General features: G+C 36.0%; 1 protein-coding gene across 16 annotated transcripts in view; it reads left to right on the forward strand.

The window, feature by feature from the left end:
* Window positions 1-27,772, forward strand: part of ADAM23 (ADAM metallopeptidase domain 23) — an 85,626-nt gene that overhangs the window by 44,132 nt on the left and 13,722 nt on the right. For 11 of the 16 annotated variants that reach the window (XM_068948066.1, XM_068948067.1, XM_068948073.1 and 8 more), the window contains exons 12-24: window positions 1,656-1,740; window positions 2,525-2,615; window positions 4,172-4,220; window positions 6,509-6,608; window positions 9,991-10,062; window positions 10,815-10,901; window positions 11,454-11,534; window positions 13,404-13,454; window positions 13,938-14,001; window positions 15,616-15,721; window positions 17,210-17,329; window positions 18,294-18,462; window positions 19,962-20,073. In XM_068948066.1, coding sequence (XP_068804167.1) covers window positions 1,656-1,740; window positions 2,525-2,615; window positions 4,172-4,220; window positions 6,509-6,608; window positions 9,991-10,062; window positions 10,815-10,901; window positions 11,454-11,534; window positions 13,404-13,454; window positions 13,938-14,001; window positions 15,616-15,721; window positions 17,210-17,329; window positions 18,294-18,462; window positions 19,962-20,073 — 1,187 coding nt within the window. The other 5 variants (XM_068948069.1, XM_068948070.1, XM_068948063.1 and 2 more) reach the window with 3 other exon arrangements.

A 27,772-nucleotide genomic window follows, 5' to 3' on the forward strand; every position in this document is an offset into this window, starting at 1 on the left:
TTAAATGTATCCAGCAAACACTGAGAAACAAATATAATTGCAATCATATTCTAACAAAATCTGACCAAATAATAATATCTAAAGAATCTTAATTTTACAGATGTCACATTCTGTTTTGGGTTAGGGAGATATCCTGGGCTGCATTAGGAGGAGTGTTTTATCAGCAGGGCGAGAGAGGTGATCCTTCCTCTCTACTTAGCACTGATGAGACAGATCTGGAGTGCTGTGTCCAGTGCTGGGCTCCCCAGTACAAGAGGGACATAGACATACTGGACCAAGTCCAGTAAAGGGCTGCCAGAATGGTTAAAGGACTGGAGCATCTCTCATATGAGGAAAGGCTGAGAAAGCTGGGACTGTTCAACCTGGAGAAGAGAAGGCTTGGAGATTTTGTCACTGTGAATAAATATGATGGGAGGGAGAATAAAGAGGGTGGAGCCAGACTCTTCTCCATGGCAGGAGGCGTCTTATCCAGTGACAAGATAAGAGGCAATAGGCAGAAACTCAAATACAAGAAACTCAGTTTAAACATGAAAAAAAAACCTTTTCACTGTGAGGGTAGTCAAACACTGGGACAGGTTGCCCATAGAGGTTGTGGAGTCTCCATCCTTGGAGATAATCAAAACCTAATGGGATACTGTTCTGGGCAACCTGCTGTAGGTGACCCTGCTTTTAGCAGAGGGGTTGGACTAGGCAATCTCCAGAGGTCCCTTCCAACCTCAACCATTCTGTGATTCTGTCTCTTCTGAAGCATTAAGCTTCAAAAGCATTAGTTTTAGGCTGCAATTCAGAAGTTCTGATGGCTCTCAGACTGCTTCTGGGAACTGAAAAATATACCTTCCATTAAAAAAAAAAAAGGGACATTGATTCTGCTATTACAAGAGGATTTCATTGTCAAAGGCTGCCAGGGTCATTTGTTATGTAAGCCTAAGGCTGCATAGATTTGTTGTTATGACCATGAAGTTAAAGTATGTATCATTCATAATTGTTTAAAGATATTTCATAAAATAATTTGTCTTGCAAATTATATTAACTCACACAACTAAATTGTTTGGAGCTTAGCTGCTTTTTAAAAAATAAATGTATTTAAAGGTAATTGCTACATGATTTATCAATTGTTCAAAAACAAAAGCACAACAATTAATGGAAAATGAAGGGAGGCAGGGTAAAAAAAAAAAAAATTACTTTCCCCTTAGGTATACTTATCTGTCTTAATTTGGAGTTGAAACAGAAAATTGAATCATTTTGGCTTAAGAACAGAATTTCAGAAATGCTCAACGCTGATCAGATACATTTCAGTACAGAATTCCTTCTTGACAGATTATGAAGTGGAACATATTCATTGTTATCTTTTTAGCGGAAATGTTATAATTGCATTTTCTTAAGAATCTGGTACACTTATTTTTTTCTGCTTCGTTTATTTCTAGATTGAGATTGATACTGACTTTACAACATAAATAGTATTTTTTTAGGGTTGTATCTAGCTAACTCCTTTGTTGTCTAAGTTCTGTTTGTAAACTTACAATAACTTTTGATGTTAGATGGAGATTAATATGCATGTAATTTATTGTACCATGTTTGAAAGCTTGATCTTTCAGGAAGCTCTTGGTGTCCAGTGTCAATTTGCTGTATTTTCTTTATTTTTATTTGTTCATAAGGAACGTGACATTTCATTACAAAAGGAGCAGCCTAAGTTACTTTGGAGGGGTTTGTTCTGTGACCAGAGGAGTAGGAGTGAATGAGGTAATTCTTTTCACCACTAAAATGAAATAAAGTAGGAACTGTATGTTGTAACCTCGATGTTTATATATAATTTCAGTGTTCAGGGCTTTAAAGATAACTTGAAAGCATCACTAAAATATTTAAAAGTTAACTTTGTCACAGTCAAAGTTCATGTACCATCTTTAAACTATTCCCCCCTGTACTTCACTTTTTAAAAAGCATTCCTTCTATCTGCATTATACTGTCATTAGGATCTTGAATTGTTTTTCAGAATGCCTGACAGAAATTTAGACCAAAAATCTCAGACTTGAGTATTTGAAATGCAGCTTTGAAATTCCTGTTGGGTCTTCTCACTGTAAGGGGAGATGATATGTAGCTCTCAATAATTTTTTTTCTTTTTGACATTAAAGCTAGAAAAATGTGATCCCTTTGTATAGATTTTTTTTTTTTTAATTTCTCAACCCAGTTTTAAATCTATAATGCAAATCTATTGCTATGACATGAGTTTAATCATACTATATGAAAACTATTTTACATATATATCGAGCACTCTTCTGTGCGGATCAACCAGCGGAGAGAGATTCACTCAGACTAAGAGGGGAAGATTTCTTCCATTCAGTATTTCATTGTGGTTATTTTCTTTATATGCACACAGAATTGTGATTGGCTGGACAAAATTACTTTGAGGTAGTGGATATGTAAGCCAGAGTGAGCTGGTGTAGTATTCATTATGATAACCTACTCTCTTTTTTTTTCTTTTTTGTTTTTCCCTCTCTTTTTTAATCGCTCTCCTCTTGAAATGCAGTATGGCCTCCCTTTGGCCATGGCACAGGAATTAGCACAAAGTCTTGCTCAGAACCTTGGAATACAGTGGGAGCCAGCAGCCAGGAAACCGAGTACGTGCGTGGACATGGAGTCTTTTGGCCTCCTTTTTGGCTAAATATAAGAACTGTTCCTTTGTAATATTTGAAATAAGACACCAAGCTAGCTGCAAACGTAGACCAAGAAATGCTGCTTTTGAATATATTAAAAAGTACTAGAATTTGAGTTTAACCAAAGTAAAAGCCACCAGTTCAGCAGTCATTTTGCAATGACCTCTTTGATGTTCTGAGTCAGGAGGCTGGGTTTATAACTGACATATTCTAAGGTATAATGCAGAAACATCATTGATTTAATTCAAAATTCATTATCTGTCTATCATAACAGAAACTATAATGTAGAACTAGAACTGCAGAACTATCACTGACTTTTTTATTAAAAAAAAGAATTTATTATTGAAGAAACAGCAAGAAGCTGTAACCTAGTGCAGGGTGACGTTAGCTCGACTTGTATCTTACTGCTCCGGAAAACCAGGCTGATGTAGCCTTAATGCAGGATGTAGGTACAAAACTACTTCAAAAACCCTTTATTGGGCTAAACAAAATCAGTGGATTTTTTCCACTCGCATCTTGTAAGCCGATTTGCCACGTTGTCCTTTTGCTTCTTCCATAAAAATGTGAACAGTAATGGTGACTTTATTAGACTCTCTTAAGAGATCTATTAATTAGAAATCAGTGTGGAAAGGCTGAGGGAGTACTGTTTTATAAACAATAAACATTGCTTCTGAACTGTATAAACTTGGAAATCGCTGAAGTGTTTTCTGTATCAATGACTTCTGGTAGAACAGAGTTCATATAATTTGGAAATCAGATTTTTTTCCTTTTAACTGTAGGTGGGGGTTGTTAAAATGCTATGTTAGTTTCCTTATTTGGATGCCCTTTGTAGGGAAAGATTAGTGAGTAACCTAGATAGAGAAATAATCATAAAATAATTTGTGAAAGTTTGTTACTGAGAAACAGTATGGATTTGCTGTAGTAACCAGAATATAGAATTTTTGTCTAAGATATTCCTTGTTTTAATAAATGATTCTTATGAGTAGTTTATAAGTGTTGTTTTACTGACCCTGAGATGTTGCTCATTTATTGTTATTTTATGAATTTGATCACTGTTGACTTGCATGCTGTAGCTGTAAGTAAACTCTAAATCCACTTTCACTCAACTGCTTTTTTTTAATGCCTGTTTGATTGACTGATTTACATATTACCATTAAGAATCTAATACCAAAGGGAAAAAACGTGGCCTGTTCAGTAACAATTCTCCTTCAGGGTGTTCTGTGCACATTTTAGGGAAGAAGGTGTGTCTCGAAGGAAGTACGACCATTTTAAATCTGTCTCTAGCCTTCTATACTACCTGAAACTTCAGTCAAAAAGAATGTGCAAGGACGACATTTATTGCAAATATATTAGCATCCCTTCAAATAGGGTCTATTCGTTTTCAGGGCTAGATTCTGTGCAGGCAAACAACTTGTGTATAATTGGTTCAGATCCATTTTTATAGCAAGTACTTTGTATTTATTGTAAGCATATTTGTAACTGCTTTCCTTTTCTGTTGTATTTTGGTCTTGTCTGAGAAGAGTGTGACTGCACTGAATCCTGGGGTGGTTGCATCATGGAGGAAACGGGGTATGTCCAACTATCAGTAATTTGAGGGCTCTAAAATGAGTTCATAGTTTACGTTATGATACAAATATTTATATATTAGATTTTATCTATGTGTTTTAGTGCTAATAAATGAAAACCTCAAGGTGATTGGAAGAACCCACATACAGAGATCGTTGATTTCTGTTTTTCAGCAGTTCCCCCCCTCTACTCTTCCCGTTTTAGGAAGATGTGTTCACACAGAGCTTACAATTTTGATGTGCAGTGCAGTGTTATCACTAATGCTATGAATGTTTACAGTGATTCAAAAGTAAAGAAAGTACGTTTCTGTAAGATAAATCTAGTTATACTTTTTATATGCACCTGAAAAGTATTATAAAAGAGTTTTGGTAAGTAATACTTCCATTTCCCTCCTAAATTTCAATTAAATTTTTTTCCAGTGACCTCAAAGTTCAAATTTTGAGTGCACATTGACATCAGATCTCTTTACTTCTGTTCTAGTGAATAGAAGTAGAAAGCTGAAAGTTCTTGTGATTTCAGCAAGTGCTCTCAATCTTTGGCTCAATGGTCAGTGAATTCTGAGGGTGAAACATATCTTTATGGGAGCAGATGTGGTTTCCTTGCCCTCTACCTATGTATGCTGCCGAAGATTCTTTTCTCCACTGTAAGCAACTGATTAGAGAAGAATAGCTTCTGAAACATAGGTTTTTGAGTCTTTAATTGATCTTTTCCTGTGAGAACTTGCGGTCACTGTGAAAGCTTGCTCATTTGTGCAAGAATTCTGGAGAGAATTAATTATAAAGAAGACAAAAGGAGCTTACTTTCTTCATATGAGGTACTTGGAAATCGGTCACTTCAGTAGAATTATTGTGTGGCTTAATTGATCCTTTCCTGTAGACTTGTAATTGCCAGCCACCTCATGAACGCAGTGCAAAATTATTCAGTAAATTTAGTTTGTTTCCTTCCTATGGTGAACTTGTTAGAGTATCTGTCTCAAATGGAAATATCGGTATATCAGTAGAAGTAGCTATATAGTTTATCTTACTAGATAAAGTAATAGTAACGAATTACCAGGAGCAAGTAATTTTTTTTTCAATGTACCCAGGAAGTGGATTTTGTAGTTGTAATAGACTAATTCTATGGGAAACTGTCAGCTCAGTAGCGGTCAAACAAATCAAATGTTAGGAGTTATTGGGAAAGGAATAGAGGACGAAATGGAGAATATCATTATGGCACTGATTGCCCCCATCTTTAATAGTGTGAGCAGTTCTGGTTTCCAAATCTCAAAACAAGCATAATAAAATTGGAAAATCTAGATAAAAAGTCAGAAAGGTTCTTCAAAGGCATTGGACAGTTTCTACGTGAGAAGTGACTGATAAAACAAGATTTCGTCATGCTGGGAAACAGAAGGGTAAGAGGGCATATGAAAGAAGTCTGTAACATCACAAACAGCACAGGAAATGATCACTGTCTCTTCCAGTGTAAGAACTAGGGAGACATGAAATGAAGCTAGCAAATAGGTGGCAGAACAGAAATGATGAAATTATTCTTCTACCAATCTGTAATTAAGCTGTAATTAAACTCCTTGCTATGGCAGCTGGTATATATTTAGAGAGACTGGAAAAATTCATGGAAGAAAAGTACAATGGAGGTTATCAAATAAGGCAGAACAAGGCTTCCTGAGAAAGTCCTTGAGCTTAAAATTTTTGGAAGTGGGAAGAATATTCTGCAAGTAGTAATACGGTGCTCTGTTCTCTGCATTTCTCTGGCTGTATTTTCTAGGCCAAAGCCAGAGATGGCATATGGCCAAAGCATATTTGTAGTCTGACGCTGTACAGCTGTTCTTCTGGTTACAGATACTTTTAGATTAAAAATTATCCCTATTAACAGATGGCTTGAACAGTTTTGAAACCCTGGCATACAGTCAGGGACCTGGAATGTAATCTCTCATTTAAACTGAAGCTGCAGCAAAAGTAAACCAAATAAAACACTGGATTATACAATCAGGAAGGTGCATAGTAACTTTTATGATAACGTATAATAGTTTCACTTGATTAGGAGGATTAGAAGACTACAGGTTCACTGTACCATAGATCCGTGTAACAGGGAGAGTTACTAAAAATGCAAAATCTTTTAAAACTTCTTCTTTTGTTCTGCCTTTACTTTTGAGATATAAGACCGAACTGACATACACAGTGGTTGTAAGAAACTGGGATTTACAGTATTTAAAAAGTGTTGTGACCCCCTCCTCCCCCTTCTAGTAATTGTTGGTATTTCAAGGCATTTACTCAGTTGATTCTTTGCCGTCTTAGGGTATACCATTCCAGGAAATTCTCCAAGTGCAGCATTGCAGAATACAAAGAATTTTTGCTTCGTGGGGGAGGTGCCTGTCTCTTCAACAGGCCAACAAAGGTAATAAATGTGTTGGCAGTGAACCTGCTCTGCTTTCATTATAATGAAAATAAAATCGTTTCACTAACACCCATCTTTCTTATTCAAATGTCTCTGTGGGTATTATAGATTTTCCTGAGGTTATCTGTAATTAGCTGAATGTTCTTTCCCAGGCAGAGAGATAACATTTCAAAATAATTTTGAGAGGAGTCACGTGACTTGTTTTCCATCAATTCTTTAGGCTCATATAATGACAAATCTTGCAATTTGATTCACACAGCTAGACACAGCCCCGTTCCGCACGAATACACTACTTATTAAGCTGGAAGTAGCGAAAAATAAATCCAGAGGTGAGGTCATAGCGAATGCTCCATGTCCTCTCAATTCTTGGACTTTGTGTATGAGTATATTGAGAAGAATGCCAGTTACCATTATAAATCAATAACTTGCTTCATATAAACTTTAGCAACTTGTGGTTATTATCCAACTTAACTTCATTTCAAGTCTACAGCTAATAAGCTTTGTAGTTTATAATTGTTTCCTTCTATCATCCGTCCATTGCTTCCTTTTCCTTTAAAACTTGTAAGGTCATAAATTTTTTTAAGTAAGGCAATAGTAGCATGGCATCTTTTAAAGCTGATTACTGTAAAAATATTCCATATGGCTCTTTTTGCAATGTAAGGTCAATCCAAGGTGTTAATATTCTATCTAATCATGATACCAAACTTGATGTCCCTGTAGAATTTAATGCCACGAGACTGTTAAGTTGTTCTCTTTACTGTGCTGTATCCCTTGGGAAATCACTTTACAAAATTGACTAAAAAATTTTGCTTGTTACTGTGTTTTTTAATCTTTTCCCAGGGTAGATTGTTAGCAATCTCTGCTTATATACGTAACTGTAAAATAGAATAAGTCGCAAGAAAGGAAAACACAATTTGATTTTGTGTCATTAAAATAGGGTGGTGGTGATCTAGTGTGGTAAAGTGAACAAATTGCCAAATTGACTGCATATAGAATAAAAATCTGGTTTACTTCAGTGAAAATGTTCCCAGGAGAATGGTTGAATTACCTCTTTTTGTCTGTTATTTGTATTAGTGTTTCACAACTTTGAAATTCAAGGACTATTTATCCTTCTTGAAAAAAAAAAACATACATGGTTTTGAATCCTGTTATTTGGAGCCTGGGAGGTAATGTGAGAAATAGTGTATTTGGCCATTAGATAAACAAAACGTGGTTGTGTTATATAGTCATCTTGATCTTATTTTTAGTTACATTGTTTTAATTAAATTCTGACAGGTATGAACGTTTGATTAACTGTCTGTTAATGCTATAGGAGTTTCTGGGTGTTTGTGGATTGTTTGTTTGTTTTTGTTTTTGTTTTTTTGTTTTTTTTCCCTCCTTGCAATTTTCTGATTGACCCCCTTCTGTTGTCTTGTCTTAGCTACAGGTCAAATAATCAGGTCTGCTTGATGGAGAAGTGAATTTCAGGTTCAGAATAAGAGATCCTGCTGTTTCCACTGAAGTATAGTAGTAACAATGGCTTATAGAGGAAAAAATGAAGTTATAGTTTTTTGAATCATGTTGACATTGCTAGTGAAGAAGAGTACATGTGGGTGTTGCCTCACTGTAGTTTTGCCTCTGGCACCCCAAACTGTAGTACTATTGATTACCTCTGCAGTTTTCTTTTTGATTAGGTACTATTGTTTCTCATTTTTTCAAAGTATCTAAGAAGAATTCCCTCCAAGTTTATCAGTTGTATATACTGTCTTTTTAAATGTTACATTTCATATCTGGATGATTTTCAACAGCTATAATGCGATTAAGCCCTTACAGAAGGAGCATCATGTTTACTCCCATTTTTCACATATATCAAGCTGTTTATTTCTCTGATCTCATCTTAGTTGAGCTTTCAGCCATGTTCAAGTGATGATCATGTTTCTGTAGCTAATATCCCAGTTAACTTGGACTTTATTCTTAAGAGTTCTGTACGAAAACCTTATATCAAAAGCAGACAAGGATTTTTGCAAAATTATTTCTATGATAGGTCCGAAAAATCATCTTTAATTTTCTTTTAAACAAAGTTATGTCATGTGAGACTAGTGTAGAATCTGAAGAGGCTTACAAGGTAGCCTGCTGCCTATGAAAAATAAAAATGTAATTCCACAAATTTGACAGATTTCTGTATAAAAAATGATGGAGAAATGATAAGAGCAAGAAGAGTTTTAAAAGTGACTTTGAGTGAATTAAGCTCTTCTCTATCTTCAATATATAGAGCTTAGCAATCACAGAAAGTATCAGGTTGTTGCTAACAGTAGGTGTCGCAAGAGTTAAAACAGAGCAAGTGAAGAGGTGAAAAAAGGGAATTTGAACAATAACAATGTAAATAACAAGAAACTGGTTAAACATTGTATTTGACAAATGAGTAATGAAATTTAAATAAAAATTGGTAAAGACTGCTATGATATAGCTCAGTGCATAATGTAATAACTGTCCCTTAGAAAAGCAGAATCTAAGAAAACGCATAGGACCTTGAGATCTTTAGCTTAATGCTAGGGCCTAACAATAGTTTTCATCTTATTTAAGAAATATATATACCTATACACGCATGCACACACACACACGTGCGCGCGCGCACACACACATACACACATGTATATGCTTGGATTAGCACTCAGATTTTCTTTCTTGCCTCCATCAGAAAACACAGTCTTACTTGTGAAGTAAGAAGAACTTGTGAAGAGCTGATTTCCTGAATATTAATCAGGGAATATAATTTTTCTCATTTAATTTTCATCCTGAACTATAGAATTTATCTCTGTTGTGTATCTCTCACCCTAGAAATAACTATGTAGCACTATCTATCTGTGGTTGTGTCACCCTCTTTTAACTTAAGGATAAGACACACAGAACTTCCTTTCGGTAGTGTTTCGTACTGTTTATTATTTTCATGTGCAATGTATTTCAATGCATTACACTGGAACAGGCAGTAACTAATGGCATGAGCAAGTATAGGTGCCTGTGTAAATCCTAGAGATCATATTACCAACTAGTTTCTTAAAAGGAATTGTTAAAGAAATGAGAGTGTATAGAACTGAAACTAAGTTCAAATGTTATCCCTCTGAGTATTATTTTCTTAACTCTTATGTTTATGATCATTTTCTGAGATCAATATTTCCTCAAAGAGGATTGGGAATCATGATTTAGCTGAGTATCTTTTATGTCTGTGCAATTCTAACTAGTTGCACTTGAAAACCATGCTGCATTCCCTATCTCAGCAGCAAAGGGCGTAGTCTTTGTGGGAGGGTGGCTCAGTAGCATTGCAGGCATGGGCTGTGTCTGACAAAAAAAGTCAATGGATACTGTTTTTATTCTTACTTTGATGGTGGGGTTCTTTTGCTTTCAGCTGTTTGAAACTACTGAGTGTGGAAATGGGTATGTAGAAGCAGGAGAAGAATGTGATTGCGGTTTCCGAATGGCAAGTAAAGAGTTCTTATGTATCATTCCATGAGTCTTTCTCACAAAACATATTTAAAAGGTTATATGGTAGGTAAGGGAGCGGGGAAGGTTGTAGGATGAACTCTTTTTTAACCTTTGTTATGGAGCAGCTTGATCAGAGGACTGTGTTAAAAATATTTTTCACAGTGGGAATGAGTGCAAAGACTTGAATGTATCCTCAGAATAGTCTTCCTGTCATACTGGTGAGAAGATGTAGCTGTTCCCAACATTTTTTGAATCACTCTGTAGAAGTGGTTACCCCTTTTCTAATCTGCACTTTGGAGATATGTGCCTGTGTTCAGACAGTATGAGGAAACTGTCATTTTCTTATTTTTTTGTAGAAATATTCCAAGAACTTTTCTGTAAAAATCTGCCCCTCAGGCTTGAGTCCTGGTTCAAGTATTCAAATATAATCACATATGTAATTAGTTTTCATAATCTCTGTTCTACATTTAATGCAATTTTGCCTAAGACACATGCACTGGCACAGGCTACTCCAGACCTACATGAGGCTTCAGAAGGTGTGAATCCTCTTGAGGCTATAGCGTGTATCACTGTTTTCCCTTTAGTTTAATATATGAGCAATGCAAAGGATTCTTCCAGCTGATGATTTCTAGTCCTCAGTGCTGAACTGAATCTCTTGTCTGCTGATACATGATAGTTCTTAGAAAGATTGGGAAGGATGAATTATTTTAAATGGAGAGCTAATAGATCCCTTAATATTTTCTTCAGGAATGCTATGCAGACTGCTGTAAGAAGTGTTCCCTTTCTAATGGAGCTCACTGTAGTGATGGACCCTGCTGTAATACATCATGTCTTGTGAGTGGTGTTACAATGTATCTACTGTCTCTGTTCAGTTGTCCATAGAAGTCACGTCTAGCCTGTTACAGTTAGTGTGTTTTCTGTAGAAGGGAGAGAAATAGCTTAAATAGACTAAGACTGTGTTATTTGAATGATAATGTGATTACTGCCTAGAATATAAAGAGAATAATAGATTGGATTAGGTATCTGTTCATGTAGAAAATGGCTCTTATATTTGTGTCCTTGTTGATGAAGAATGTTATACTGCAGTTCTGTTTTCAAGTATAGCAGTTTTTCAAATACCGGTGATGAAAAAAATTACCCTAAATTTTCAAAGTAGTTGTATACTTCAGTTTTAGCCATTAAAAGACTATGAAACTGAAATCTTGCTAAACACTTTGAAATAACTCTTGAGATTGTTTTGTTCTGTTGTTAGCCAAGCAAAAAAGGCAAATATTTGTGAGTGCAGTATTTGCAGAGTATTAGAATGAGGAGTCATTCCAAATAGGAGCATTGAATTTTGCTTTCACCTAAGCTTCATCCTCCTGAACTGTATTTTTCATTTTCTAGTTTTTTCCACGAGGCTATGACTGTCGATATGCGGTGAATGAATGTGATATTGCAGAGTTCTGCCCTGGAGATTCTGGCCAGGTGTGTATGCAGAAGCTTTCTCTGTTTATACTGTTGAAGTTTGTTAGCGCTCGTTTTATGTCAAGTTAAGAAAAAAATTCAGATTAACAAACTGCACTCTCATATACTTGCCAATATCTGTGAAGATTTTTTTTTTTTCCTCCTAAAGGAATTTTGTAAACATACAAATAAACTATCATAAGCTGGAAAAAAATTATCTAAGTGGACTCAAAATAAGGCTTACGTTGTTTTGCTTGGTTTTTAAAACTCATGTGGTTCTGTACGTGTATCCCTATAGTATTTGTGTTAGACGTCCTCATGTACTCTTTGTGTGGTCCACAGCATAAATATGAAGCGTATACTGCAAACATGGATGGATTCAAATGTAGTAACAATAATTTTATGAATTTAAATTGTTTAAAATATAAATGGAGAAATTGTAGACAATTATAACTAGGAGTGAAGTGTTATGTTTTTGAGAATGCAGATAATTTTTAGAGTTGTGAATCTTAAGCGTTTCTCATGCGGAAACATTTGGCTAGTAGTTGAAAGTATAGGTAACAAACAGCAGCGAAAAAGGCTATTGTCATTGTTGGCTAGATAGTCATTGTTTGGTTCATCTTCCATTTTCATAGAAACTTTGACTCTTTAGGTCATATATGCACCCTTTCAATATTGAGTATTTAACTTCAAGATTGTACAAGAACTACATAATCCTGCTACTACATCAGGTTCTTAGCTTTGAAAAAAATATGATTCAGGGTAGATCACGTGGCACTCTCTCTAGGGATTTACTGTAATTATAGATTAAAATAAATTCACAGTAACCTCTTTTTCAGTTATCATTGAGACATCCACACTTACAGATATGTAGCTGTTGGTGAGATTTTTATTATAAATCTGTCGCTGTATAGATGGAGGCTTCTTAAAGGGAGGGAGAAGAGGTTTCTTCAGCCAGAGAAATTATCCACGCTGTTGGCTAATATGGTACATTGCAGCAGCATGCCCTTTCAAAATCTTCACCAGTCCCTTTTTGATGGAGAAAAGCTTTGAGAACCCAACAGTCTGTTCCTACCTTTAGTAACCTGAGGCTTCTGGAGCTAATGTCTTGTTCATACTGAAAAAATGTCCATGCCAAGAGAATGCAACAGTGAACATGATCATAAAAACCACAGCTCTGGCAGCTGGAAGCAACGGAGTGGTAGGCTGCAACTAACTGCTTGCAGCTCTCTCAGTGGAACTGAAAGGAATGCAGTGGCAGTGCTGCACAGGAGAGCAAATGTGGTCCCAGCATTAGTTACCAAATATCCTGTTACTTAGCACATTTGTGTTGCCCTGTATCTTGCCTCATGTCCTTAATTTCCTTGAAGAGCGTGCAGTGAAGCTAGAATAAAGAATAAAACCTTGTATTTCATGGCTCATGTCTTAGGTAGGATCGCATGCAGGAAAGGATGTTCATTTTTTCCATCGGTATTAACTGCTGCAGATTCCTGCAGTAATTACAAATTTCAAGGCCTGTTAGTTATCTTGGCTGCTTTATTATGTTACCGACTTTGTGTATTGTATTTGTGTATGTGTATTTCTCTGAACCTGAGAAAAAACTTCTTCACTGTGAGGGTGACAGAGCATTGGAACAGGTTGCCCAGAGAGGTGGTGGAGTCTCCTTCGCTGGAGATATTCAAAACCCGTCTGGATGTGATCCTGGGCAATATGCTCTGGGTGACCCTGCTTGAGCAGGGAGGTTGGACTAGATGATCTCCAGAGGCCCCTTCCAACCTAAACGATTCTGTGATTCTGTGATTTGTCTTCTAAAATCTGAAAAATCCATATGTGATCCTTTGATACATTATTACTGTATACCCAATAAAAAATATATACTTTTTTTCCCAGTGTCCGCCAAATCTTCATAAACAAGATGGATATGCCTGTGATTCTAATCAGGTATGTAATGTTTTGAAACCCCTGCATATCAGCAAATAGAAAGTGACCAAATAAAAGTTGTGGGCGGGGTTTTTTAACCCTATCTTCCATATTTCTTCATGAGTTTGATCTTATGAACATGGATGTTGTTTGTCCTTTGTGGGCTCTATGAATAGTAAAAATTTCTAGTTTGAATAAAATCTACTTGGTATATTTACATTTTACAGGTAGATCTGTTATTGCACTGCATGTTAATAAGCTCTTTACAGCTATGTAAGTGAGAAGTATAAAGCAGCTGCTGAAATTTAAGTAAGTATTAGACACTAGAATACTTTGAGGATCTGGGCCAATATGTGTCCTCTCGTTCTGACAGCCACCCAGTTCATGAAAGCTGTTATGCATCCCACTATGTGGGTGAAGAATCAAAATGAGACGTGTTGGGGGGAGGGGAAGGGAAAGAAACAATGTTCAGATCTCCTTGTTAACATGTTCTGTTTTGTTTAGGGCCGTTGCTATAATGGAGAATGCAAGACAAGAGATAATCAGTGCAAATATATCTGGGGATCTAGTAGGTTGAATTTAACAACCTTAAATATATTTTATTTCCAGTTCATTCTCTCCTTTGTTTTGTATTTTTAGGCAGTTGTATTTTTAGTGTTTTTATTTTTTGTTCTTGCTACTTTCAATTGAAATTTTCTGCTTAGCGGAATAGAGATTACAATGACAAACTGTGACGTGATTGCCAAGTGCAAAAGTGCAAAAGTGCAAATTGTAAGCGTACCAAAATATTGGTGACTTTGAGTTAATGTTTCTGGAAAAAATATTTTATTTTCAGGATTTTTTTTTCTTATGGTTCAAAACAGAAGAGTGAGGGTTTTTTGTTTGTTTGCTTATTTCCTTATCCTAGCTGTGGTTCATGCTAAAGATGTTCTGCCTTGCCTCACTTTTCTAAATCATTCTACAGCCAGGGAAAAAACCTATGTTAATCCCAGGTCTAGCTTAGTACATTCTTAGTACATTAGTATGGATTTAAATATACATAGTACAAATTTAAGCCCAGATGTGTGGAGTAAAATAGAATGATAGTTGTGATGAATTTTGCTTGCATCTGAGAAGGAATAAGTGCTCTATGTAATGACTTTGCGATGCAGCAGAGCAGAACTATCAGGCTGCACTGTACATTAGCACTTAATGTTTTCTTGAGTGTTTTTTTCTAAATATAACGACTGCTGCCGATATTGCCAATTTGTGATAGAAGGATCTTTGTGGGGGGTGTGTTTTACCATTTATTGTTTGTCTTATGCTACATAAATGTAAAATTGAATGGCGAAAGTGCTTTCTTTGTCGTCTTTTATTTGAGCTATGTGCTGGCATCTCACACATGTATTGATAATATTAAAAGAATAGATGTTTTTGTTAACTAATTTCTTTGTATCTTACACAGTGTGATATTTTAAATTATTTGGATTGTCTTCTGTACAATCATTTTACTGAAACCACTCTTATTTACCTTTAACATTTTATCTTCCTCTATGTAATTGAGGTGCTTTTCTTCATTTATTTTCTAATTTATCTTCTGAAAAATCAGATTGGTTTGTTAGTAAATAATTGTGACTTTAAGTCATCAGTTTGGAAAGTCTGCATGTGCTCCTTTTTAGGAGTAGAAATCACAGTCTGACTGTTCAACATTTTTTTCTTTGTGACCTCCCTAAAAAATAAATAAATAATTTTTTAACTTAATGTCACAAAGGTGCTCATGGTATATGTCATATATAAAAATTTTTGCTGTCCTGAAGTACAGATCAGGAATAATCGCAGTGAAGACAACTAGTTTAAATCTACGGGCAACTGTTATAAATGGGAATAAAATTAGATATATTCAAGTGGAGACCATACTGTACAGACTGTCACTGTAGAGATTGCTTTTATAAAATCCAAAGCAAATATTAAACATCAGGGATTATTTTTGAAAAGCTGTCTGTAGGTGCCAGCAGTTCAATTTGCTTTAGGTTCCCACTGTAGTCACTGAAAAATACCATCTGTGTACATACATTTGTGGTTAGATTTTAAAATGTTGTATTAAAACATATAGAAAATTGCTGGGAAAGAAATTATGTGAGTTTTTTGTAGCTCTTGGGTCATCAGTGGACAGTACATTCCTTTTTCCTTTCTTCATCAACAGAGTCCTCAGGATCTGACAAATTTTGTTATGAGAAGCTCAATACAGAAGGCACAAAAAAGGGAAACTGTGGGAAGGATGGAGACCGATGGATTCAGTGTAGCAAACAGTAAGTTCAGCTTCGTAGAGATGATTTGCCTTTTAAGATTAATATGGTCTAATATTTTCTATTTTTTTCATGATCATTTCAACAGTTTGTTTTACGTTGTTTTTAACGTAAACACAAGATTTCCATTTCAAAAACGTTCCGTAGCTCTGAAAAATCCATGGGTGACTCAAGAATGCCGTTCTAAAGAACTTCCCACACCCAAGTTTTCAAATAGATACACTGTCAGTTTAAGGCTTTCAGAGGAGCTGGGGGACAGGGCAGCATAGAGTCACAAGTTCCTAATATACAGACACCTCAGATTTGGTAGGGTTGAATTGGGTTGCAAATGTTAGGCACTGGTTTTGCTTGCAGAAATGGCTCTGGAATTGATACCAGATTGTGCTATTTCAAGTTTGTTCCAACCTTTATTTAGGCCAGAGAGGAGCCATCTCTGACCTTAGGAGACGTTTGGATGCTATAGAGAAAAAGGCTGATTCATTGTGTATGATCATGACTGGATGAATATTTGGTTAAATTTCCTTTTCGTGTCAGTGTTCATTCATGAATAGACTTAAATTTCTCCTGATTTATTTACTGTTTTTAATTTTGTAGTGTGCATGAAACAAATTCAGTCTCTGAATGGTTTGTTTCTTCTTCAACTATTTGATGTTTGTCAAAATGGTATTATATTTTGTTTGGGTATTATGTGACTAAATTTTAAGAGAGGATCATGAGGAGATAAGTTTTTAATGGATATTCTTTGTAGTCGTTTAAAGAATACTGCTCTGCTGGTGTGTATATATATATTGTGAATCTCATTTGCAGAAAAGCTTTTTTTTTTGTCGGTTAAGAGATGCACAGATACGGTCTAGCTGAGGAGCCACTTAAAATCTATGTAGTTTTAACAAATACCATTTCCAGCTGTTTTTATGACTTTGGACAATTAGAGCAAGAGATTTTAAGCTGATAGGCTGCTAACAAGGATTGCACATATAAATTGACAGCAGATAAAATAGCCCTTTTAGCAAAATTCAGATGCACACGCTGCATATCAGTGAGTATCATTATGGTTGAAGTGTTGTCCTGCAAGGGGAATAAAATGCAATTAAAAATTCAAACTCCACGTTAGCACACAGCGTCCAAGTTACTAAAGAACCATAATATAGTCTAGTATGACAAAATTTTGTACATTTCAGCCCCTTTTTAATTATATGGTCTTTAGAGCACAGATAAATTTTTGTTTATGCCAACATTAGTAAATACTGTGTTCTGGCACAGTAGTTTAAACAACTACTTTTTTCTGCCTTTGCCATTAATGTTTGCTGGTTAATGTCAGATGTATACTATTATGTACACCAAATAATATTTGTGTTGTATATTGAAAATGTATCACCCACTTACAGTAATATGTTATTAATTGTGACCAGAAGCAGCATTATCAGTCTTTCTTTTTGTAAATTTACTTTACATTACTCCAGTAACTTTTTGATTTATGTTTTCATTTTACAGTGATGTTTTCTGTGGCTTTTTGCTCTGCACAAATCTTACTAAAGTTCCACGAGTTGGTCAAGTTCAAGGAGAAATAATCCCAAATTCTTTTTATCACCAAGGGCGCATAGTGGACTGCAGGTAAAAGAAAATAATGCAGTGTTACAAGCTGATTTTTCTCTGTCAAATCTAATCAGATTATGATAGAGATAAATGTAAAATGGTATGATTTTTAAGTAACTAATAACTTAAAACAAAGTGGTATTTTTTTCTTTTGATTAAAAAAGAAAAGAAAAGAAAAAAAAAAAAGACTAATACTCCATATTTGAAGTGTGTGAAACATAGGTTGCCCTCCTGATTACTCTCTCTGGGCCAGGAGCAGAATTTCATGGCCAGAGTTTAATGCTCAGCATTACGGCTTTTCTGTAAAAATAAATTAATAAATGTTCTCTGTAGTTGCCAAAGATCCACGTATTAAATGTAATTTTTTTGAGTATTGTATTCTCACAGAAATAGTTTTAGGGAAAGTGAAGGCTGAGGGGGGAGGGCATGGTGAAGAGTTGTGGCAGGATAAGAGGTTAAGCTACAGATCCTTTAAAGGTAAGTGGTTTTAGTCTACTGTCATGCACAATACTGCATTTGTATTTTAAAGACATTGGCAACATCACTGTCATGCTAAGAACATTCTCTTGCATAGTTAGAACCTGAGTGAACAATGGGTTTTAATTCTTCTGTTATTTCCCTTTTTGTTTTGGTTACTTCTTTCCCCATGGGAAGTTTTGTTTAGCATTTTCTAGCAAAAGGATTCTGCAGCATTAAAAAAAACCCTTGGCTCATCAAAGACTTGATTAAAAAAAAAAACAAAAAAAAACAAAGGTGCCCTTTTTGAGTATTTAAGTCATTATCTAGATTTCTTTTTAGTCTGTCAACTTGAATACTTGCTCAATGCTGCAGACAGACAGAAAGACTATAACTTTATTCAATCTGTTTGTATGCTTGGAAGAGAGAAAGCTGTGAGGTTTTTAGTATCTAGACTGACATATTTAATACTTTCAAAAGATTGTAGTCATAATACTAATAATATCTTAAAATTTGTTTCTCCTAGTGGTGCTCATGTTCTTTTAGATGATGATACCGATTTAGGTTATGTGGAAGATGGAGCTCCATGTGGTCCTCACATGATGTGTCTGGACAAAAAGTGCCTGCCAATTCAGTCCTTGAACATAAGCAGCTGTCCCATTGGTTCTAATGGAAAAGTCTGTTCTGGTCATGGGGTGAGTCTGTACTGCATGTTAGAGGCTAAACCTCTTTGGCTGTCTCTGCTATACCGTACTTTAATATACTTTGTGGAGTTCTCTACCTGAAAATATATTTAGGACCTGTTGATCTCCTGAAAACAAACATTAGATTCTCTGGAAGACTGCCATTCTGTTACAACATGAGAAGTATGGATAAAGTTTCAGGAAGCAAGGTTTTTAACCTAGTTCTGTAATTATATCCAAAGTGTTGTTTCTGTTACTAGCTAGAAAGAGCTGTGATGTCAGTTATTTTTAAAGAGTTTCTGTAATGTATTATCCATATTTTAAGCTACTTGCCATTCTTCAGTTAACCTTTTTCCTGCATAATAACACCTTTATAAAGTGTTCTTTTGTTATGCAGTTATAGCTGGTGACTTGAGTAATTACATTCTAAACTATTGGACCTCAACAGAAATGACATACACTTCTTGAATATATGCCAAGTTATCATTTTACATTCAGGCACATTGCATCTATCATTTTGTCCATAAGTCCATTAGTCTAGATGGTAGGATGTTTTGCTGGACAAGTTCACTACTCCATGTCTTAACTGTAATATTGATAAAACTTCCATTTTAGGCTAGCTATACTTCACGTTTTCCTTAAGGAGAGGAGGAGCCACTGTGGGATTCAACTGACTGCTGCAGTTCTTACAGATACTTGCCTAAAGGGCTAGATTATATGCAAGAAAATTTTTTCCTTATGTGTAATTAAAGATGCAAAGTGAATTTGAGCCCCGCAAAGGAAAGTCAGCTGGGTTCAAGAAGAAAAACTTTCATTGGAAAGTAGAGGAAATAGTAGGGATATCGAAATTTTCTTGGCACTTTTGGAGGGTGGTATGAGTGATGAGAGAAATGTGCTTCTTCATCTCTTTTGCTCTGGATGATTCTGATTCACAGTTTTAAAAGAATACTTTAGTTCAACAAACCTGTCAAAAAATGCATTTTATCTTCATCTTTCTAGAGAAGATTTTTCATTGAATATTTCAAGGTGCAGAGTGGGTTAAAAGTTAAATTAAAAAAAGTCAAGTGCTATTTACTTCTCATCGTTATTTGTGTAGGTTACTTAGTTTATGGGTTTTCTTGACGTTATGTTCCAGCGTCTAAAAGACATGCTTAACTGATCTCTAATGGTTGACTTCCCTTCTAATCCCATAATCAAAACTTCATTCTTTGTTTTGTGTCTATTTCTCATGTCATGCTTTTTTCTTTAATCACTTCTTTCAGCAACACATTCCGTGTTCTTCTTCATGTGGAAAGCTTCGCTTGCTAGCATCTGAGCGCATTCAGAGGGTTAAAGCAAACTTTCAGGTTATTCATGTATTAAATTCTTTCTAAACACTCAGTGTTACTGTTAAAATACATAAGTGGATACATTTTATTCTGTGAATAAAATACCCAGTTAGATGTTAAATGAACTTAATAAAATGTGGTAAAAAAGCAATTTCTGTCATTTTTTTTTCTTTTCTTTTCCAGGTGTGTAGTAATGAAGCCACTTGCATTTGTAATTTCTCCTGGGCTGGGACAGACTGCAGCATTGATGATCCTATCAGGGATACCGGTAACAAGAAGGATGAAGGACCCAAGGGTTTGTGTGATTTCAGTTTTAGATTCTTTCAAATAATTATGACATTTTTCTGTTGGTACATGGTAGTAGAATTAGTGAGAAATAGTGTACAGTCCTGTTTAGAACTAGATAGTAAAATTTCACTTCATTTAGATGATATATGTCTGTCTGCTTTGAGAACTGATAAAACTTGTATTTTCCTAGCTTACCTATTGGGAAGATTTCAATAGATAAATATATATACTTCCTGATTTTTTCTTCATCCCTTTTTCTTCATTCTTTACAATCTTTTTTTTTTTGGAATTGGAAGCTGACCAAAGTCCTTATCTTTTTACATGAGAATTCAGTACGTATCTGTTACCAGAGATTTTCAGTTCCCTTAGTTGTTCTCAGCTGTTTCAGAGAACTGTGACACAACAAAGGGGCAATTGGATGTCCCCAGTGAAGACAGCCTTGGTTTCTTGGCATCAGATTTCAATGGGAAGGAATTAATAATCGATTTAAGGACTTATGCTGTTCTTACAACCATTATTGCTTAGCGTTTTTACTCTTATGTACTTAGTAGATATTTCAACTATGTATGAAGTAGAAATACAAAGAGGAGCTATTAGGGGAAATAATTTGTCAGAAACATTTCTCAAAGAGGAAGAAAAGCACTTGAGATTCTCTCTGACTTCTCTGCCAAAGGATTTCTTTGGACTGCACTCTCCAAGGTTTTCATGTTTTCCTGTCAGCAGGACGTTATCAGACGTCAGACTACGTTTATCCAGAATTACGCGTTTAGAGATAAAGTTACCAATAAACAACTGAGAGACCCAAGTAAAATTTTCCTGCTGTGTCCCAGTTCTGGATCCCTCCATCTCTTCTGTAAAGCTGACTGAAAGAAGATAGAGGAGTTTAAAAACGTAGGCCTTATGGTGCGGACTGTAACTGATTGCTCTTTAAAATATCCAGGTTTCCAAGGGAGAGCAGAATTTTGGTAGGTACCTCCATAATGGCTCCAGTTCTGTCTTGTGTGCCTTATTCTTTTGCCCCTGAGCCAGAATGGTTCCAGTAGACCTTTACCAAAAGGCTGTTGAAGACGTCATCTTAAAACCAGTTCCCACTGTGAAGGAAGCTCTCTAGAACAGTCCATATGTGTATTAGGGAATCTTTGCAGGTACCTCCTGAGTCCTAACCCTACCATGGTTCACTTTAGCGTTGCCCAGTTGTGCCCCAACTTACAAAGCTGCTTGTCATACCATTTCCCATTAAAAAAAAAAAAATCATCCTAACTGTGGAATGCTGCTTACAGACTCTTTAAAAAACGAGAAGAGAGCACTATAGAGCTGGGTACTTCTCTTTCTGTGTGGATGAGGAGAGCACTGTTTACTGTTGTGACATTTAAGAGCACTTGAATTTTTTGTTGCATATTTCCAAATGCTGTGAGTAGGAAAAAAGATTCCCTCTGTAAAAAGGTTTGTAAGTAGGATATCAAAGAAGGTACTTTTATCTTGTTGGATTTTTGTAAATCAAATTAACTTCTGTAATTTCAGAATGGAAATATCTTTCTGAAAATTAATACATCAGTGCTGAAATATATAAAGGGGACAAAGTCTTAAATGAATAGTATCTGTATGGATTTCTGCCAGTAGGAAGAGACATAAAGTTTGGACTCTGTTTTTCAGTAGACTCCACTGAAAAAGGCAGAATAAATTTATATTACAAAGTGGTTCAAAGAACAAATTTAAAAGAATGGAATTATTTTTACTTATTTTGTTATATTAATTTACTGATGTTGAATCACCTAGAAATGAGTATAGGAGCTTGAACACTGACAGCTGATACCATATCTTTTAGCATGCTAAAAGAAGAATTCCTTTGTCAGAAAGGATACAGAAATAGTTTTCTGTAGTTCTGTAAAGCTCCAAGGTATTTAAGTTGTTTTCTTTAAGATTTTTTTTCCCTTTGTTACCAGCACTTCTTGTGTCATATGCCAGCTTATAAATCTCTGGCATAAACCAAAATACTTTGTTTTTCCGTAGCCCTAAGTTTGCGTTTTGTTGACGTTTCAGAAGCTGAATACTCAGTTTCTTTGAGATAAATATAACATAGATTCAGTTGTAAGAACATCACATCTAAACTAAATGCAGCATCACAAAATGACATCTAGTGTGACCAGAATTCTAGGGAACATGCTAGGATTAGTGTAATCTGACTCTCAAAACCAGGACAAATCCATGAAATAAAGCCTGGATAGAATGGATAGCCACATCGCTGGAACTGATATCAAACCTTCAATTTGTGCAGTGCTGATTGTGGCTATTACACTTCCTATATATCAGTTTTCAAGAGGTTAAGTTCTTTCAAGTGGAATAGATTAATCTTTCCAGTTTTCTCATTCTTGAAATCGAACCATGTCCAGATTCAATAGAAAGGTGGAAAAAAGTTTTTAAGTATTGCACTGAGGGTGTACTTTTTTTTTTCTTTTTTCCATATTAGAAAATACTGGATTTATTTTCATCTTTAGATTAAGATACTTGTCATTTAGGGTTGATCTGACAGATACGTTTTTGCTTTCAGTTTCAACAGTTCAGGTATTTGAGGGATTGGGCTGAAGAGACGCAAGAGGGAGTTTTTACCCCTTAATATTTTTTCAAGAACATAAACATGAGCCTGGGAAAGCTTTCTATAGCTTACACAGTTTCTTTTATAGTTTTTGTTTTGTTTTCTTTGCTTGTTTTTGTTTTTGGTGCCTGTTTTTGGTTTTTTTGTATCAAATTCCTTCCATCTACTTCATGCCTTACACCGTGTACAGGAAGAAAGACTATTTCTTAGAAGTTGCCTCTTGATGATGAGCTATTCTTTGCAGTAAACTAAATACTTCTGTTGGAATTGCTACACTTTGATATTTTATCACTTAAGTAAACTAGACTCTTATTCCTTCATTGCGAGGTGCTTTGATGAAGAAAGATTTATTTAAGTCAATAACTTTTATGTGTTATACACTTCAAGGCTTTAACCTCTTCTGATTTCAGTTATTTACTGTGATTAATTAGTGTTGAAACCTAATGCTTAAACAGCACAAGAGCAGATAATTATTTAGAGAGATGTTATAAAGAATGATGTGAACATTCAAATAATTGTTTTAACAGTTTTCACACCATCAGTCCCTGCATTTTTCTTACTACGAGTATGTATAGCTAACAAATATTTCTTGCTCTTCATTTATTGTTATGAAAATTGATAATTGACTGCTGCTCCTGTTGCATTTTTGTTTGTTTTTTTTTCCAGACCTTTCCATCATCCATCAATTGCTTTTCCCTCCATACTGTATTTCAAGATTTAAAAATTAGCTGTCCATAATTATGTCGGTATTAATTCATGAGTCTCGAGTTAGTGTAAAGTCAGCAACCTACTGTATCCTGTACCAGCAGGTACCCACACTAGAGCAGTTCAGGATGGCAGCTGTTTTGGGAGGATAAGGAATTCTTGCTGTTAGTTTTTGGCTGCTGCAGAAACTTTGCACTAGGCTAGTGTTAGTCGCTAGTTCTGAAGTCAGTAGGACTCCATATGCGCACCAGTTTCTTCCTGTGCAATTCCATTCGCAGAATCGGGCCCTTGTTTGACTAGTGGGATGGTGTGTGTTTGTTTTAAAACAAAATTTATGTCTTAAGTGTGTGTGTGTGTGTGTGTGTGTCGATGTGTGTATATTTATGAAATGGAAAAAAGGTAAGAACCAGAACTTTCAAAATAGATTTTCCTCAGCATGAAGACTATGAAGTTTTTGTCCCTTAGAAAATTTCCCATCAGACCAAGAAGCTGCTCTCTGTAAATTCAGATGCTTGCTTACGGTCTGTTATGACTGAATGAATCTATTGTATTTTTAATCTTTTATAGCATGGGAAGTGTATAGATGGTTTTTCTCACAAGACTTTCCTTCAAAATGAAAAAAAGGTATTACGAGAGACTGTGAGAACATTGAAATTCCTGGGTGTTGCCTGAGGCACGTTTCTAGTGTAGGTTTTTCTGTTTAAAATTGGTGTTTTGGTAAGACAGAGATAAATACAAAGTCATATATATAAATACCGTAACAAAATAATATCATAACTAATAATGGAATTAATTAAAAACAATATTTTCCTGCAATGGAACTGTTTCCAAACCAACAGCTTTCACGTGTTTAGTTATACTATGGATACAGTATGTTTCTGGTGATCAAAAGGAAGTTTTTCTTTTTGGTGATTTGCTTACACTTGGGCTGCTTTAAGCTTAAAGAAACAGTAGGTCGAGAATTTTTAAGTAAATATGCAATAGAATCACAAGCTAAAAGAAATAGTCTTAAATTTACAGGAAAACTTCTCATTGAAGTATTTGCAAGTATCCAAATAAAGCTAAATACAGCACATTTCAGAATTTTTAGAGCTGCAGTAGTTGAGTAAAGAAAGGTTTGTTAGGCGGTTTAATTGTTTGACAGAGAATGGATTGCAAAGTAGAATTTTCCTTTGAGGAATGATTTCATGTTTTCATTTCAGACATACCTGACTTGTGATGGTTTCCTTAAAAAATCTTCCCTTTTCCCTCCACACAGTGAGCATGGCAACTAACAGGCTAATAGGTGCAGTGGCAGGGACCATTCTGGCCTTGGGGGTGATTTTTGGAGGCACAGGGTGGGGAATAGAGTAAGCATTTTTCTTAGTTTGAGTTTTATGTTTGGTGCCTAGTGTGTGAGGTAACCGTACGCACCTGAGCCCTCTGTGTATTACCCCATTAGCTTTGTCATGTGGTGACCGTATTTGTCGTGTGATTTGACTGTGTCTGTGTCATGTGATTTGCTCATGCAGTGTTGAACCCTCTCCTGTCTGGGATAATGTGGGGCATAACACGAGAAGTTTGTGAATTTTTATATTGTCACAATATAACTAAATGTCTAAATGTTTCCATTACCCCAAATTATAAAAATAATGGGAAAAATTTGAAAGCTTATCATTATTTTGCAAAATGGACTCAGAGCAACCTGGACTATTTGATATAATTCAGAAACTGTTTATTCCAGTCCATGGGGTTTCCAGTCTAATAGCGGGTCACAAAATCTGGCTGAGAAAGTAAAGTCTGATGAAAATAGAGTGTGTATATAGCTAATTTTACAGTAAAGTTTCTGATGTTCTGTGGTTAGGATTATGTTACCTCAAGGCAGTAGAATGCTGTAGCACAGAATTCATTTGTAGAGAATATGTACAAGCAATGTGTATTTTTATCATCTGTTCATAATTATGGGGAGGTAATGAGAGAGATGTTTCGTCACTATGTACTAGAATGAACTCTCTTTATTCTGTGTTCACAGAACACAGTGCAAACTGCAGAATAAACTGCTGTTGTTCTGCTCTTCTGACATTTCCAACTTCACTGTGTTTCTAATACTGTATCACCAATCTTCTAAAAACATCTGTCATGAGACATTGCCACCTCTCTGAAGGAGGGAGCTGGAACAAGACAGTTTGATGTCTAATCAGACTACCTGAAAAAGCATTCCTATTCTCATTAAGGCTAAGGCAATTAGGCAATCTTCCAATAGGCAGCATTTTGTGTGTTTGATTTTGCAACCCTACCTTTAACTTTTTCATTTTTTTCTGAACTGGATGGTTACATGGACCGCACAGCTTAGATTTTCAGGAGAATAGATGGCCTTTGCATCCACAGTGGAGAACTTCAAGAAAAATAAAAGAAAGAAGGTCTTTAGACCATCTACTTGAGAATAGACCAGATCTGTGTTTTCCTGGTGAGTTTTACAGCTGTTGGCTAAAAAAAATGAAGACTGTGAAGGTTGTAGAGGTTCGGGACTCATTCTGGAGTAGAATATTTATAGGTAGGGGTATTCTGGAGTAGAGTATTTACTAAGGCTTAAGGACAGTTCTGCCTTCTGCTTACACTTCTCTCTTTATCTTGCCTTGCCTCCTGTCACAGTTCCACTCTGCTCTGACCGACATCCCTGACCGTTTGTCCTTGTTCTTCTATCCTTCTGCTCTAATTCCAGCTTTTCTTCACTTTTTCCTCCCCTTTCGTCTTATGAGCCACTACCTGTCTCATCCTTCTTTTTGTTTCCATCCATTGCTCTTTCAGGGACCCCATCAGTCTTTTTTCCTAGTCCTCTAGTTCCCTCAGATAGCATATCTCCAAGTCAAGCCACTGCTGCATTTTGCTCCTTGGTTTCAAGAAAGAGCAGAGGCAGCACAACCACCCTCTGCCTTCCTAATGCCCTCCGGTCCCTGGTGGGCAGCACAACGGCTGCAGGGGAGGTCGTGTTCATCACCTGCCTGCTCCGTCTGGGCAGCGGTGGAGACAGAATTTTCAGAGGTTGGAAACTTGACCAGGTTGGGATGAATTTTTACAGCGATGTCGAACGGCCCGAATGCCAGGTCCTGCCTTTCCTCCTTCTCCCTCCCCACTTCCCTTGTCAATTCCAGACTTTTCTTCACATGGTAGAAATACTTAAGCTTAATGCTCTATGAAGGTATTTTAGCAGTCATGTGGGATGATATGGCTGAATCATTTTCTTTCAGATTTCATCCTGAAATGGACATCTGGCTTTGATGACTTAAGCCGGAGGATTTGGTTGGCAGAGTGATAGGTAAAAGGAAGAAAGGTTTTTGAAAAGAGAACATCAAAAAAACTGTAGTCTGTTTTAACTTTCAGGGCAATCTGTAGTAAACTCAACTCTTCTACGACAAGAAGAATTTCAGAACAATGCATTTTAGTTCTTGTAGAGTCTGTCTGATGATGATGAAGATTTAGGGAACAATCTAAAGTCCATGGAAATTAGAGAGAGGTGTGTTTGGTTTGTTTTTTAACACCTTCAGTAGAGTTTGTATCGTGGTCTTCAGAGATGGCTAGAGAGAACACGGTAGCAAGGAGTACTGGCCATGCCACGCAGAGAGTGCCTTGCAGGAATGGGGGCGTGCTGGGGGGCACTAGGCACGTGCAGAGGCTTGCTCCTGATTAACCTGTGCCTGCGGGTTATAGCAGCAGGAGGTAAGAGGGAACAAATTCCTCGAGTTTTGTACATCACAATAGTCTGGGTGGAAACTGCCCCCCCCCCCCCCCCCCCCCCCCGGTACAGTGCTTGTTAAAACCTTTCTCTTACTTCCAATCTGCATCTGAGTCCAGTGACCAGAGAAGTTTATTTGGCTGAAAGCTACTTATTTATATTTTTTTCATAAACGTTACTAACTAAAATAACAATCTGATGCAAAGTGCACTTCATACTGATAACTAAATCCTACTCTATTAATAATCTAAATTCATTAATATGCTTGATAAACATAATGCACACATCTTTAAGGCAAGGTAAACAATAACATGTACAATTATTTGCATACTGTTTTAAGTACTTTCATGTGCACGGTCTGCTATGTTCTTTAAAACAACTTCCCAACTTCCCAGCACTCCTCTTAACTGTCTGTAAATATTTCAAACGTGGAACTCCTCAGCTGGAGAACTGTCTCCTCATAACCAAGGAGGAGTTGATGTTTAGTAATCATAAGCATGTCACCAGCTCTGTTTTCACAGAAATCTTGAAATTAGATTATAGTCTTGTTGATAAAAGTAAAAATTTACCTTGAATGTTGCCTTTCCCGTTTCTTTAATCAATTTAGGAAAAACAGCGGTTTCTCTGCATTTGTATGAACTGCCACTCCCAATATACTGTGAAATAGTTTTAAATTATTCCACAGGAACAGGCATG

This window comes from Struthio camelus, chromosome 6, assembly GCF_040807025.1.
Source record: "Struthio camelus isolate bStrCam1 chromosome 6, bStrCam1.hap1, whole genome shotgun sequence".
NCBI lineage: Eukaryota > Metazoa > Chordata > Aves > Struthioniformes > Struthionidae > Struthio > Struthio camelus.